This window comes from Pecten maximus, chromosome 12, assembly GCF_902652985.1.
Source record: "Pecten maximus chromosome 12, xPecMax1.1, whole genome shotgun sequence".
In the NCBI taxonomy this organism is placed as follows: Eukaryota; Metazoa; Mollusca; class Bivalvia; order Pectinida; family Pectinidae; genus Pecten; species Pecten maximus.
Window position 1 is genome coordinate 5,967,159 of NC_047026.1, and position 15,354 is coordinate 5,982,512.

The window sequence follows — 15,354 nt, forward strand, 5'->3', positions numbered from 1 at the left end:
CGGCGTTGGTAAGATTCGGTACTGGCACCCCTCAGGTGTGAATGTAAGTACACGGTATTTATAAAACACTACTAACTTATCATTATATAATATAAATGTTTTATACAGAGGGACTATCAGAGAGACAGATCATGTGTCAATCAAATTATCTCCGCCCATTTCCATGTTAGATAGCAGAGTTGTGACACACCTGTTACGACAGGGCGAAGAGCAGGATGTTTTTCCTTCTGTGCACTGGAGTGTTGGGTATTGTTTTGCTGCTTATAATTGGATACCTGGTCAAGAGCAGGTAAGTCTTTCATCAGATCCGTACTGTTAACATCCTAACTGTTTGTGTGTTTTTTATTTTAATAGCTGTAAATCATGTGTGTTTAAGAGACAACGCTATAGAAAATAATCTTCAACATTCTTTATTCCTTTAACCTGAAATTATTCAATGCGAACATTAGTATGCAAACAAACAAACAAACAAACAAAAAACACATATTCAATTCAATGTTTATTGCACAATTCTAATTACATAAGTAATTTGATGGCGATACATATCTACAAACATTCATATGCTGGATGCAAGTTCACCCTTCTCAGTTTTAATGACAGTTTTATGAATAGACAAATTCTTCGTATAATCGCCGAATTAGCTCACAATGTGATACTAAGAGCATACGAGTATGCGGTTTCATTCACCAAAGCATTGTAGTCGACGGAGACGGTGTTTAGCCCTTCTTTTGTGTAAAAAAAAATGCCTTGAACTATATACATGTAACCAGAGACGTTCTGATGTAACATTAAAATACATATGTGCAGCTCTCAAAAGAAAACCTAAACTAACTACCCGTCCGATGTATTTTACCGCTAACAACGAGTTAGACACCGTGGATAGGGTATCTTGGTTTCAGAGTCCATACTACAGAGTATATATTTATCTTTAGATACTGTAAAACATTTATGTCTATTTTAGGGATTGTATACAGTGTTTACGAGGCTTGACTTCGCAGATGAAAATCAGTATATATATTCAGTATAAGCGATGATTTTTTTCGTATTTCTAACCATTGTTGGTAGACTTATGAACGCACGGGGACTTGGTTTGAATTCCCAAAGCGCGGTTCATACTTTAACATGTACATGTACTGACCTTGCAGACATTACACGATTTGTATTGCTACATGACTGTCTAAAACATCATTATTTATCTGATCTCGTTCTCATATGTCTATGCTGGAAGTCAGTTTCTTGATTTCATCAAGTCTCACGGAGCTGTTCGGGGAAACGGCTTACATTTTAAGTGATGTTCTTAATATTTTTTATCTTCTTCTACCTTTTATCAGAAATATGAAACCAAAGTGATTTAGTTTTCCATCGGTCTGTAGAAAATTTAACAGTTCTCGCTGTTTTCACTGTGATTTCCCGATTGGGTACTGAACTCCAGCATATTCCGTGGAATTATCACACTTTAGTCACCATAGCTACAAGTCTAAGTTATGGTCTTCAGCAGAGGTCTGGCGTCATGGCTGTGCAGTCAAACACTTCGAAAATAAAACCGGGACGACATATTCTCGGCAAAAATAAAGAAAAATTATATTTTCTTTCGTATACAATGTTCTACTTCTTGTGATTAATTGGTATACTTCAGTCGCTGAAGCTTTTTTCAATACATAGTGGGAGAGAGTGCAGGTGTACATGGTGATTACTGTTTAATATGAAGAGATTCAAGGCCATTTAGAAATGGTACTGAGAGAGAAAGGGAATGTGCGACAGTCAGTATTGCATTGGAGAATATGATAGAATTTGTGAGTGTCTACTATCATAACTTCGGTGTCGAATGCGTTTGTTTTGAGTGATTCTAAACATGTGCGTCCTTTGGTCTGTCAGCTAGACTTGGCCAATTTAGATCTTGTATCATCATTCACAAATGTCTCTGCCATAAGTTGTACCTTTTATATCTAAGGAATTGGGGATAACAAACTAGAGATGATTTGACGTAAGCGAAGCAGACCTTTCGTTATAGGTTCATTCTGGCAGACGTCAACATTTTAAGTTGACAATCCAGTGTTCATCCTGTACATTCTACATCCCTGATATTATTTACGCTAGAGTGGTGTTTACGCTAGCTCTGGCTGTCAACGTTTACATTTGGGAGGTCACAGAAAGGTCAGTCTGTTCCCACCATGTTCATCGCCACCAACATGTGGTCGTTTCGTCTGCATTATTTCCGAATTCCTCGTAAACCGTACCACAATCCATATTGCTCTGTGGTCGTACAACGCAACTTCCTCCGACTACGGATCATGTGATGTATGTCGCTTCGTCCGTTGTAGTATGTATCACGTGATGAAAATGTATTTTTCAGTTTAAGTTAATATAAAACTACATGTTGACACTGTTTATTCGCCCGCTTTATTATATTTTATCGTGTAATGACAATGTCTATTCGTCCGCTTTGGTTTATATTGTAATACAAGGCTATGTCTGTTCGTCCGCTGTAGTTTATATTGTTATACAGGAAGGCTATGTCTATTCGTCCGCTTTAGTTTATATTGTTCGTCCTCTCCGGTATACATTGTCAGATCTAAATCCGAGACCAGACCCACCATATATAGAATTCGCTGGCTTACCCTGTTTAAGAGCGTGTTTTTACCATGCAATCTTTATTTTATGTCTAATAATAATGAATGTGTAATGTATAATCTCCGATATCTAAGGGTGTATCACTCTCCACAAATGTCACATGATGTGTATATATCATATTTATGCTGTAAAAAATCTGATTGGCCGAAAGGCTAAAGGAATAAATGAATTGAATTGGAAATTGAAATTATACCCAAATCATTTCCGGCACCATTCCTTATCGATGCTCATTCCCACATCTTGAAAACCTCACGGTGTCATCAGTATTGTCACTACCCATGTTGTCATGACTACAGAACAGTTAATTGGATATTACTGTGTTCGAAAAGTATGGCGTTGAAAAGGACTAATTGTAATTGCCTACCTGAAAAATGTATGTGGGTATAATAAGCGTGGTTATCAACGCCATTAAGATTATCATTTTACTGTTGGATTAAAAATAACTCGGCTTTGCGCGAAAATATCACGATTTCAAAGAAGCGAAAAAGTGGATTTTTCGTGGAAATAATGCAAAAGGGCAATTATTTCTTGTCGTTTTTTTCACACTTTTTTTTCGCGACTTTATTCTTTCCTCGCAAAAAGACTGTTAAATTGAATATTACTAGGAATGAATTTGATATATAACAAAAAGAACTGTGAACCAGTACTATAAACCATGACTATATTATTCTGCAGGGATGTATTTTATTTACGTCGCTGTATTATGTAATGTACTGACAGGCACATGTACGTCTCTGATACTGATTTGCTGCCGAGTTGAAAAAACTTTATAAAAGATTTGAACTTTGAACGGTAGCTACTGAACCATGAGATTACTCGGCCATGTGACAATTTCCAAACCCCCTTGACCTTGATAAATGGTCATTGGCTTGACAGGTCTGTGTGGCCTCTGTTAACTGGACACCCTCCAGGTGACCACAGATGCGTCTCGGTTACAGCAGACTGACCCGCTATCCTGCCCTCCCCCACAGTCTGGCGCACAGTGTACCAGTCCGATTGATAACCACAACACACAGGGTCCCGCGTACAGTAAAACGTTAGGACCTACTCGGTAGGCCTAGCAAATTTCGCTACTTACTACAGCGTTACAAGACATGCTTGATAAACACCTATTTTTTAGAAACAAATCTCAAATAATTTAAAATCAGATATTTTTTCGATGGAGGTAAAGTTTTATCACTAAATTCTTGATAGGGGTAAACACAAGCACTCAGTAATTGATTGACAGTCGTAATCAGGGACGTACCTGTCGTAATAAATTCAAATTGACAATTCATTCATTACCTTAAACCAGAGACCTATATACATAAGTCTCTGCTTAAACCTTACGGTTTAGCAGTACAAATATATACAGTATATACATGACAGATAATTATATACAATATAACAAAAGGTAGTTAATAAACACACAGACCTCACATACACACACATATTATATCTCTGAATTCACCTTCGTCGTCTTCGCCGCCATCATCATCATCATCATCATCATCAACAACAACAACAACATCAACAACTAAAACATTATAATCATCATTAAATTTACATATGTTATGTTTTACATCACTCATGTATTATTAGCCTCAAATATATATATAGCGAGTTTACGAAGATCACCAATATTAATAAATGATATTTATTAATTTTGTGAGTCGATGTAAGGTGCGAGTAAGGTATGGGGCTAGCATCGGTACAAGCGAAGGTACCCCCAAATCATCCCTACTCAAAGACGACGACCTTATTGCGAAAAATCTTGCATTACTTCGATTTGAAATTTGATTGTATCTAACAAAAATAAAAGGAACTCGGACCGTTTAATTTTAATTCAAAAGCATATACATGATGTATATAATCAGCGCCTGTAGCATTATTAACATAAGCGACTTGTATATCACACTGTTAACATGAAGTTTGAGTCACAAGACAAGCATCCCTATTGTAACACGACCTCGTTATTGGAATGATTAGGAACTCCAATGTTATTGGCGGGATAAAAGTCTTGTAAAACAAACTCGTGTAGAACTATATTGATGTGATTCGTGTCACTTTCCGACCAAATCAGATGAGTTGATTTAAACTACGATTTCCATGCGTTTTCGTTTCGTTTTCCACTGATAGATAATTTTCATTTTATTTCCGTATATATAATTAACTTGATAATACATGTATGCAATAACTTGGGACTATATATATGGGCCATGGGTTGGAAATACGTCCCTGTGATAATAAACAAACAAAACATTTTACTTTCTTGCTTTTTCCTTCGTATGTGTTGGTGGATGTTGGAACATCTTCATTCGGCCGACATGTTAATTTGTCAGTCCTCCTCTCTCATGCCGACTGTTTCATGTGTCATACGGATTTACATGCAACACTGCGGTCTGAGGTGAAATTGACTATCTATAGCAAATGTGAAATTGATTATCTATTTACAAAGAACAAGTAACACAGACATGTTTGTAAATTTGAAACTTGTACAGGTAGGCATCCTAAAACCTTTCAAACAGTTTTTTTCAAACAATATCATACTCACGTTTGAGAATATCGTGACAACACAAAGGAATTCGATGCTCAAAAAGAGTCAGGCACCATATAAGTTGTTTTTTGTTTCTCTTGAAATATCGTTTTAATACTCCGACAAGTATTAGAATAATTTTGACTCTGACATTGTAATTTTTTATGGGATGCAGAAATAAGTATTATTGAAATGAAACCACACAGACTGTTAAAACTGCATATATGGCGAAGCTTAGATTTGAAATAAATTCTGAAATGTGATTAGATATCTTAGTGAATTTTCAGTGCTAATAACACTATCAAATTGAAGTTTGAGTCACAAGACAAGCATCCCTATTGTAATGATATCGTCATTGGGCACGAACCCCAGTATGTCGACATATTTGATATTGGCGGGATAAAAGACTTGTGAAACAAACTCTTTTGACTTTAGATAATATATCATCAGCTCAAATCTAATTAACTTTGCATATCACCTCAGAATTGTTCACAATAAAATACATTACCTTCTTCCATTACTTAGGGAATTAAAAACAAATGTATACCACCGTCTCCCAATGTCAGAATGCTGTTTGGTATTTTCAGTGAGCCATCTTTGTTTTCTTTTTCCTTTTTGTCTTCTTAGTTGGTCAAACTTCGTCAACTTCAAACTTTTAAACATGGCTGCTTTTTTATGCAGACGACACTATTTGGAAACGAATTCGAGCATGCTCAACGAGCACCCAATTTTCTGTGACAATTGATTGGCTGTCGACTCATGGATCAATATCACGCCATTTTGATTGACATGCAATATCCATTTCGGGGCGTGGTTTTAACAGAGACATATATACATGTATATATATGTCTCTGGTTTTAATGACGTTGGCCTGTGTTGGCGATGCTGCAATTCAATAATGATAATTGACGGTAAATCGGCTCTAAAAGGCTGGTAAAAACCTCAATGCTATCTATTTACTTGACTCTATCCGAAATAGAAGATGTTTTGCGATTATTTGGGAAATTATATAATGAAAACAACATGTGCAAACTTTGACGACACTATTTGTTTTGCAAGTGACCTAAATGTTTTGTCAACATTTCATAAACATTTCATTTCACATCTCATAACACTTCACACGAATATTTTTGTATATGAAATTTACGCTATTTGACAGTCCATATCAAAGCTGTTTGTCGTAAAATGTGAAATAGCCTTCTGTAACGGCATGCTGACGTCATATAACCAACACGATACAGCTGTTTTAATCACGGACTTATATTAAGTCTGTGAATTCTAGTACATCACTTTCGCTAAGACTACCATAAGTTGAATTCTAAATATGATTTAAAATATGGCTATCAGCGATCCAAATATAGGATTAATCATTTGGAACGCTGGCAAGCAATCCTCACGGAGTCATATTATTCCAATTTGTGATGACGTCTCTGTTACGTATGTATGTATATACGATATGATGAACCTGCCAACTTATAAATACAAACTTGTCCCAACAATAAGGAATTATCTCCCTTTAATAATTCACTTTATGTAGTTCTGAGCTGTGAAAATTTGACAATTCTTCGAAAAATCGACTCCATGCGTGACTTTCGAAAGCCGTCGTGTGAAGAATGAGAGCAAATACGCAACGTAGATTATAGTTTATGATATATTGAACCACACAGGGTACAGACACTGACAATATTTATAAAGGTTCGTATGTTGTTCAGTGAGGTAGCCACCAGCTACTACACGGGACTCCACCTCAAAATGACGCTACCTATTCACACTGCGATAAACCTTATAACCATCAATAAAGACAAAAACAGCTTGTGTAGATGTCCTTCGATATCAATATGTATGCCACCTTCGTTGATATGAACTTTGAAATTGTGTCAGATTTTAACTTAAAATGCATGTCATGCTCCTTACCACAGATTCTCCTCGCGGAAGGATGTACCACGTGACGTGGTCGTGCTGTATCAAGTGGGCAGGGGACCACGTGCTCCCAGTATCTCACCCTTCCCACTCAAACTGGAGACCTTCCTGCGCATGGCAAAAATACCATATATGGTAAGACCATTTTCAAACTCTAATTCAATATTAACCTTTTTTTATGGGGGGGGGGGTTACGAATTACATACATGGCCAATATTTTATTTTAAGGAAAGAAACGCCCTTTTGAAGATTTAAATAAGAGACATGATTATCAGTGAAAAAAATCATTTTTTCAATATCATTTTTAAGCACAGGGACCAAATAACTTGTTAATGTCTATGTGTAATTGGACCTTTCAAAGTAAAAATGAATTCCTTTGGTGTTCTTATAGTACTTTAATATATAATGAATACCGAAGGATGTCATTTTTACCGAATTTTAATCTAGCCCACCAAAACATCTAAAAATGTGCTATATACACTAGTGAAGGTCCAATAACACATAGTCTGTAACAAATTCTCAGGTCCCTGTGGTTTTAAGGTGTAACAAATTCTCAGGTCCCCGTGGTTTTAAGGTGTTACAAATTCCCAGGTCCCTGTGTGGTTTTAAGGTGTAACAAATTCTCAGGTCCCTGTGTGGTTTTAAGGTGTAACAAATTCTCAGGTCCCTGTGTGGTTTTAAGGTGTAACAAATTCTCAGGTCCCTGTGGTTTTAAGGTGTAACAAATTCTCAGGTCCCTGTGTGGTTTTAAGGTGTAACAAATTCTCAGGTCCCCGTGGTTTTAAGGTGTAACAAATTCTCAGGTCCCTGTGGTTTTAAGGAGTAAGCTTGTCAACAGTATGTCTATATTGATTCAGAAGCAGAGCCCGTTAGTTAATTCCGTTAGTTAATTTGTGTCCATATAGCCATTGTCTGGATACCACCCAGAATACAGGACGAATGAAGAATGGGAAGAAATTAAAATGAGAACCAATCGCAACAGGCTCGGCTGAGTTTTCTTTTCTTTGGAAATGTCTACAGATTTCGCGCTAACATTGGGCTTCTTCGAGACGATTTAATGACAGCATTCTCCCCCGAAGAACTTTAAAGCTGGCTCATTTTAAGCTCTAGATTTCGGGAAAAACCGGTAGACGTTTTAAAATAAAGAAAATTAAACTTCTCTCGAGCTTGTTGAGATCGATACCCAATCTCCTCGATAGAAATTACAAAATTAATTAGAGTTGTCTCCCTTTGCCCAGAACGACCACTCGTCCAAGTTCTCGTCGAAGCAGAAAACGCCGTGGATGGAATATAATGGTGTAGCCGTGGCCGACTCGCAGTTCTGTATCGAGCATCTGAAGAAGGAGACGGGGAAGAACGCCAACAGTCATCTCACTCCCGATCAGGAGGGAGTAGCTCGAGCCTTCCAGAAACTTACAGAGGAAAATCTTTACTGGTAAATGCAATATCAGTTCTCAATATGTCATCATTTCTGATAATTCTGTCATGGCTTGGAAATATATATATATATAAAAAATATGTTAATTCCGCCAGGACTAAGAACAAATAAAAAAAGTTTCCTGGTGCATTGATATTTAATAATAGTTGCATTTCGCCGGAAGTAACTTATTCATTATGCGTCCGCGTTAAGAGTCTAATTTTAAGAGCAAAATCTATTTTAGTATGATTGATTCCAAGCAATTACGGGAATGTGTTCCGATTGAAAATATCATAACGGTATCTGTTTGTATTTTGAACTTCGTATCAATAGATGTAAATAATTTGTCTAGAAGGGTTCCGAATGAAAACAATGCGATTACTCGATTTGCGACTTATTGACAGGACGATGTGTTCAGAGATGTTTGGAGCCGACACGACAGCCGTCAAATCTGTTATCCCGTACAGAGGTCTAAAGTTGTGGCTCCTCCTGTCGTTCCTCCGGCGCGTGCTGCGGAAGGAGATGTGGGGACACGGAATAGGGCGCCACACTCCGGACGAGATATGGTCTATAGCTGTTGGGGATATGAAGGCGCTGTCACACTTCATAGGTACGTTTCTCAGACCTTTCTGTTCTCCGACGTAATTTATCAGAGTGGTGTTGAGGACATTTTTCGGTGGAGTTATTTATAGAAACCATGATCTTCTTAACAGTGAAATCGAGGTCACGTTTCCAGAGCCAAGTTCCTCCACTAAGAATCGAACCCGAAACTACAAAATACTGGTCCAATGTTTCACCCAATGTTTCAACTGGTGATAAGATCATTAACAGTTTACCACCGTGTATACAGTCGTAAAAATAGCCTATACATGTACTGAGAGACATTTGTATATACAAATAGCTTTTTCGGCATAGCCGTCTAATTTTGTTTTGGCCCCGGATATGACGCGACAGGTGGCGTTTCTGGTCAAGATGAAGTACGTGATTGGTCAATTTAGCGATCAATGCAAAATGCAGATATACAGTTAAAAACGAAACAAAGTTAAAGGGATCTCATGGTAAACCAATATTTATTCTGTATTTTCTATCATATTATTGGGTATATCTTTTAAAAAAAATAACCTTCTGAACAATAACCATTCGAATTTGATGATGTCTGCACATAAAAAAACATCAATTATCAATTATTAAAAGGTTATCACTCTGAATATGCAAATTATGTGACATGTCCCTAACATCCCCGACGAGTCCTAGGAGGACGAAATAGTTATACGATGTCCCTAACAACACCGACGAGTCCTAGGAGGACGAAACAGGTGTACGATGTCTCTAACAACACTGACGAGTCCGAGAAGAACGAAACAGATGTACGATGTCCCTAACATCACTGACGAGTCCTAGGAGGACGAAACAGCTGTACGATGTCCCTAACATCACTGACGAGTCCTAAGAGGACGAAACAGCTGTATAATGTCCCTAACATCACCGACGAGTCCTAGAAGGACGAAATAGTTATACGATGTCCCTAACAACACTGACGAGTCCTAGGAGGACGAAACATCTGTACGATGTCCCTAACATCACTGACGAGTCCCAGAAGGACGGACCAGCTGTATGATCTACCTCACATCACTGCCAAGTTCTTACAGGACGAAACATCTGTATGATGTCCCTTACATCCCCGACGAGTCCTCGGAGGACGAAATAGTTATACGATGTCCCTAACATCACTGGCGAGTCCTAGAAGGACGAAACAGCTGTACGATGTCCATAACATCACTGACGAGTCCTAAGAGGACGAAACAGCTGTATTATGTCCCTAACAACACTGACGAGTCCTAGAAGGACGAAACAGCTGTACGATGTCCCTAACATCACTGACGAGTCCCAGAAGGACGGACCAGCTGTATGATCTACCTCACATCACTGCCAAGTTCTTACAGGACGAAACATCTGTATGATGTCCCTTACATCCCCGACGAGTCCTCGGAGGACGAAATAGTTATACGATGCCCCTAACATCACTGACGAGTCCTAGAAGGACGAAACAGCTGTACGATGTCCATAACATCACTGACGAGTCCTAAGAGGACGAAACAGCTGTATTATGTCCCTAACAACACTGACGAGTCCTAGAAGGACGAAACAGCTGTACGATGTCCCTAACATCACTGAAGAGTCCTAGAAGGACGGAAATAGCTGTACGATGTCCCTAACATTACTGACGAGTCCTAGAAGGACGAAAATAGCTGTATGGTGTCCCTAGCATCACTGACGAGTCCTAGGAGGACGGAACAGCTGTATGATGTCCCTAGCATCACTGCCAAGTTCTTAGAGGACGAAATAGCTGTATGATGAAGTTTAACTAATTTTTGGTTCTACTGTATTCGATGGGGCTTGTATCCTAGCTTTGTTTTGTACAATCATTTGTAGAGTTTTCCGCGCCATAACCTAAGATAAGAGATAAATGCAATATTGACAGCCTAAACATTTCTCCGTTGTAGGCGACAAGGCGTTCTTGTTGGGTGACGAGCCGTGTGAAGCTGACTGTGCCATATTTGGGATGCTGACCATGATGATAGAACACATGCCTACGTCTCGACACGAAAGACTCATCAAAGGTACCCTAGTTTTGACCTCTGGTATTTTAGACTTAACGTAACTGTCTACTGACATTTGTCCGGTATCACGTAAACTTCAAATTTCTCTGGATGGTATCTGTTGCAGTCAATCCTGTTTTGCTTGATTTTAACATGATTTGTTGCATTTTTACATAGCAACGATATTGTTTTCCAGTTGTAACGCTTGAATAATATTCCTATTTGCATCCCATAATACAAATGTAAATATGAGCCAAAAAATCAAGAATAACTAAAAGAACAAAATCCCTGATGATTCGGAAGAGTAAGCGCCTATGCTTCACCATGCGTCGACACTCGCCATGTAAATCTAGGTCAAGTCATGTTGCACTTGATATCATGTTCTCAAAATGCGACGCGGGGCAGTGACAACGGAACCATTTGTCCTGTGTATATAGGTTTACTAGAAGATGTTCCATATTTCGTTTTTGTAGATTGAGGGTAGCGGGGTGTTAGTTAACTGTGACTTACAGTTCTAGTTCACTTTTAGTGTTGAATTCTTATTGAATCCCCTTGCATGGTAATTAGTGTTGGTTGACTTTAAAACAAGTAAGTACGTACGAAAATTGGACTGTTCGAAAGTGTCGCTTTACTCCAATAACCAGAAAAGGACCGGATAGTTATCAGTGAACGATACAGTGACCATACTTCTAGAGTTTATGGGTTTCCTGATCGAACCTTAGTCTTTTAATCTCCTTTTTTTTCAAGCAGCTTGTTGTTTTTATTTGATTGACGAAGGTATACCAGAATTTGGGTTTTTAATCATTTGTTTACAGGGGCGAAGGTAGACAAAATGCGCTAGGTGTGTTATGGACTCGATATAGAGTTTGGAGGACCCAGGTTCGAATCCTGGTTTATCTCATTGGCTCATTTCTTTTCTGGTTACGTTGTAATGTTTTAGTCAGTATTCAAGAAGAGTCTTGTACATCTCGAGCCAAATTGTTGTTTTTGTTGTTGAACAGGTGAGCTTACCAACCTGGTTTCCTACTGCAATCGGATGAAAGCCCGATATTGGCCGGACTGGGACCAGTGCGTACTGACTGGTAAAGGTTACGTCAATGATAGCGGCAAAATCTATAGGTTTGATGATTAACCGGAAGTGACGTGGAGTTACCAAGTGGGACTAACTTCATGGTTGGCTAGAAAGTCACGCTCCCTCACGGTATGTGTTCGACCTGAACATCGTGACATTTGGGAACAGTACACAAGTTTACATACAGGCAGCTAAACGAGGAGAGGACTAATTTGAAGATTTTATGTTTTGGGGACAAAGTGACGTTGCGTCTTTAAAGATGTTCTGATGTTATTTGTTGATATAATGGATGCTTAGCAATGTTGTATTCGTGACACTTTAGTTAAAGATGTATACATGTGTGTTAGTTGCTTATATTTATAGATGAACAGCGCTCTAATAGACATTGTTTTTCTTATTGAGGATGTGCTTATCAAGGCTTCTATATATCTACTGTACACATAAATTTGGGGATTTTTACACTCCTATAACACCGCGGACAATCGGGAATCCTCGACACTTTCCGTAAAACACGGAAAATACCGACGGTTCCCGATTGACCCTTCAATGATAGGAACGACAACTGCGAATAAAGATGACGAACCGGATTTCCCCTGGACTTGGGAGAACTAGCTCTAGGAAGATCAGGTAACATTAGAGCTGTAGAATTTGACAAAATCATATTGATGGATATTTTTTATTTAAAGCTGATGATGTCATATCTGACTGAAAGAAAGGAATGACAGGTGGCGCTGTGTAAAGTCACGTGCCAGTGTTTGGTCGTGCGTGAAGGACTGCAGGTTCTACAATGTTGATGTTGCAGTAGTTTTATTCAGACAATCTATATTTATTTATTTGATTTATTTAACTATACAAATATATCATGGAAGCTGATTTACATAAAGACACATATACATTTAATTGCATGAATCATCGTGAAATCTGATTTACACAACCGACCAAATATATTTCATTATTTGATTGTATGAATGATCATGTAAGCTGTTCACAAAGAGACCAAAGATATTTGATTGTAGAAATTATCCAAAAATCTGATGCACGCAACGACCAAATACATTTATTGTATGAATTATCATTTAAGTCGTTCACACAAAGACCAAAGATATTTTATTGTATAAATTATGCAACAACCAAAGATATAAATATTTTCCTAAATTCATTTTCTTACTGTTTATTCAATAACCTTTAAGCTAACTTGGCCACGTACAGACCCACAATACGTGTGTCATAATGAAGATTTTCAGAGATCTGAGAATATCTTCGATATTCAAGTGTTTGACACCAAATGTTCAGATTTTCATTTCACGCAGCAATAGCGATTGGATTTGCATTTGACTGGTTGCCGATATTCTATTATGACGTAATTCCTTGTGAAACAGACGTCTAAACTCGGGCTACGTATCAAAGCCATAGCATTAGAGGGCCTAATTATTTAGATGCTTCCTCGTAAATTTAGACTTTTTGAGTTTATCATTCTCAAAGTATCGCATGCATATATTTCACGGATCAACCCATTAATTTCATAGACATTTCCAAACTCAGGACTAAATAGACCAAATACACACTCTAATATATAATTACAAGATGGTTTGTTTATTAAATTGTTTTCTTTACCGACAATGTTTGGTTACGTTGTAAATCTTAAGATTCATTATTGTAAGGGAATTGAATGATTGTATGAGAGAGAAGTTCAATATATATATACAATATATAAATTGTTTGTCACTTATTTAAAGGTTATAATTATATACAGTATTTTGAAATTGATTCCTGAATTGAGTTATAACTATTGATACAAGCACAATGCAGTCGTAAAGAAGACTGTGTGATCTTTGGATGACTGGAACAACTCGTATAACGAAAAAGTGAACACCCGGATGTTGGAAGGTAATCTGTGACTCACTCGCAACATATCGGCCAATTCCGTCAAGGCTCGGGATCCAACATCGAATGTATGTCTGCCCAGTATTGTGTAAGATATTGTTCCCCGTAACCAACCCTTTTACTCTGCTTCTTTTGGTTTTCAAATGGAAACAATTCGACGGATTTGAACACGCGCATAAGATCTTTGCACAACTCTTGAGTTAATTTGACGGTATTATACTTTACACTGAACAGCTGATTTTTTTCTCGACCTTTTTCTTGTGAGGTGTCTTTGGACGCCGCCATTTCCCCCGTCGATAACACTGTGTTTTATACCAGATAAATTCGAGAATTGATTCCGATCTTTCACGGAATTTGCCGATGTTGCTCCTTCACGGAATTTGCCGATGTTGCGACGGACATTCGAGGTTTTTGTTCAGATATGATATATTGACCAAAGGTGTTCGCCTCGTCTATCAGTACACCCAATATATAATTAAGGTTGGGAGCTACATCTGCCTAGTGAAAACGACAAAATTTCGAGAAAATTATGATTGTTGACAAAGATGGGAATAGTCTCAATTGACAGACTGATATTTTCTTCGATTTGGTATTATTCCTAACTGTCGCTAGGCTTCATGGAACATGGACAATGGTCAGATTTCAGGTTGTAATAGTCAACAAATTAATGATGAATTTCATTATTTACTTGAATGTACAGCATTATCTGCTCACAGAATTTTATATATAGACAAATACTATTGGTCAAGACTAAATATTATTAAGTTTAACAAACTAATGAATATAACTAATGTTAAAACACTAACGGAAATGTGTACTTTTATCAGAGTAATTGATTGATGATCTGTCCTTGATAAAAAATGAAAATGTTTTGTTGTGAAACTACAGTACGAACACTACTTTAATTGTATATACAGTTTGTATTATAGTGTAAATATGTTTTTCTCTATACATCATGTCAGTATGTGAAAAGAGAATGAAATGAATTTGAATTTGAAAATATTTGAGTTAGTCGGACACCGCGATGTCCGGCAAATAACAGGCAAAGAACACAGGGGCTTGGCACGATTTTCCAAATGATAGTCCATATATATATGTATACTATATACATATATATATAGACTATCATTTGGAAAATCGTGCCAAGCCCCTGTGGCAAAGAATACGACCTGTCAACACTTCGTGGAGCAAAGAGTCAGTTCTACGGCAGAATATAATACTAAAGAAAAATATCTGTCGATAGACACCATTCACACGGACCTGACGAGATAACAAAAGTATAAACCATTCCGGGACAACCGTGCAAAAGTTTCAA

The 15,354-nt window shown here is 37.6% G+C and overlaps 1 protein-coding gene across 1 annotated transcript; it reads left to right on the plus strand.

Annotated features, from left to right (window-relative positions):
* Nucleotides 1–10: 10 nt before the first annotated feature.
* LOC117339402 (failed axon connections homolog) lies at nucleotides 11–13,922 on the plus strand. Its single transcript, XM_033900965.1, has 6 exons — nucleotides 11–289; nucleotides 7,066–7,201; nucleotides 8,305–8,501; nucleotides 8,888–9,093; nucleotides 10,988–11,104; nucleotides 12,085–13,922. Exons 1-6 carry the CDS (start codon nucleotides 216–218, stop codon nucleotides 12,213–12,215), a joined length of 861 nt encoding a protein of 286 aa, XP_033756856.1. The 5' UTR covers nucleotides 11–215; the 3' UTR covers nucleotides 12,216–13,922.
* The last annotated feature ends 1,432 nt before the right edge of the window (nucleotides 13,923–15,354 follow it).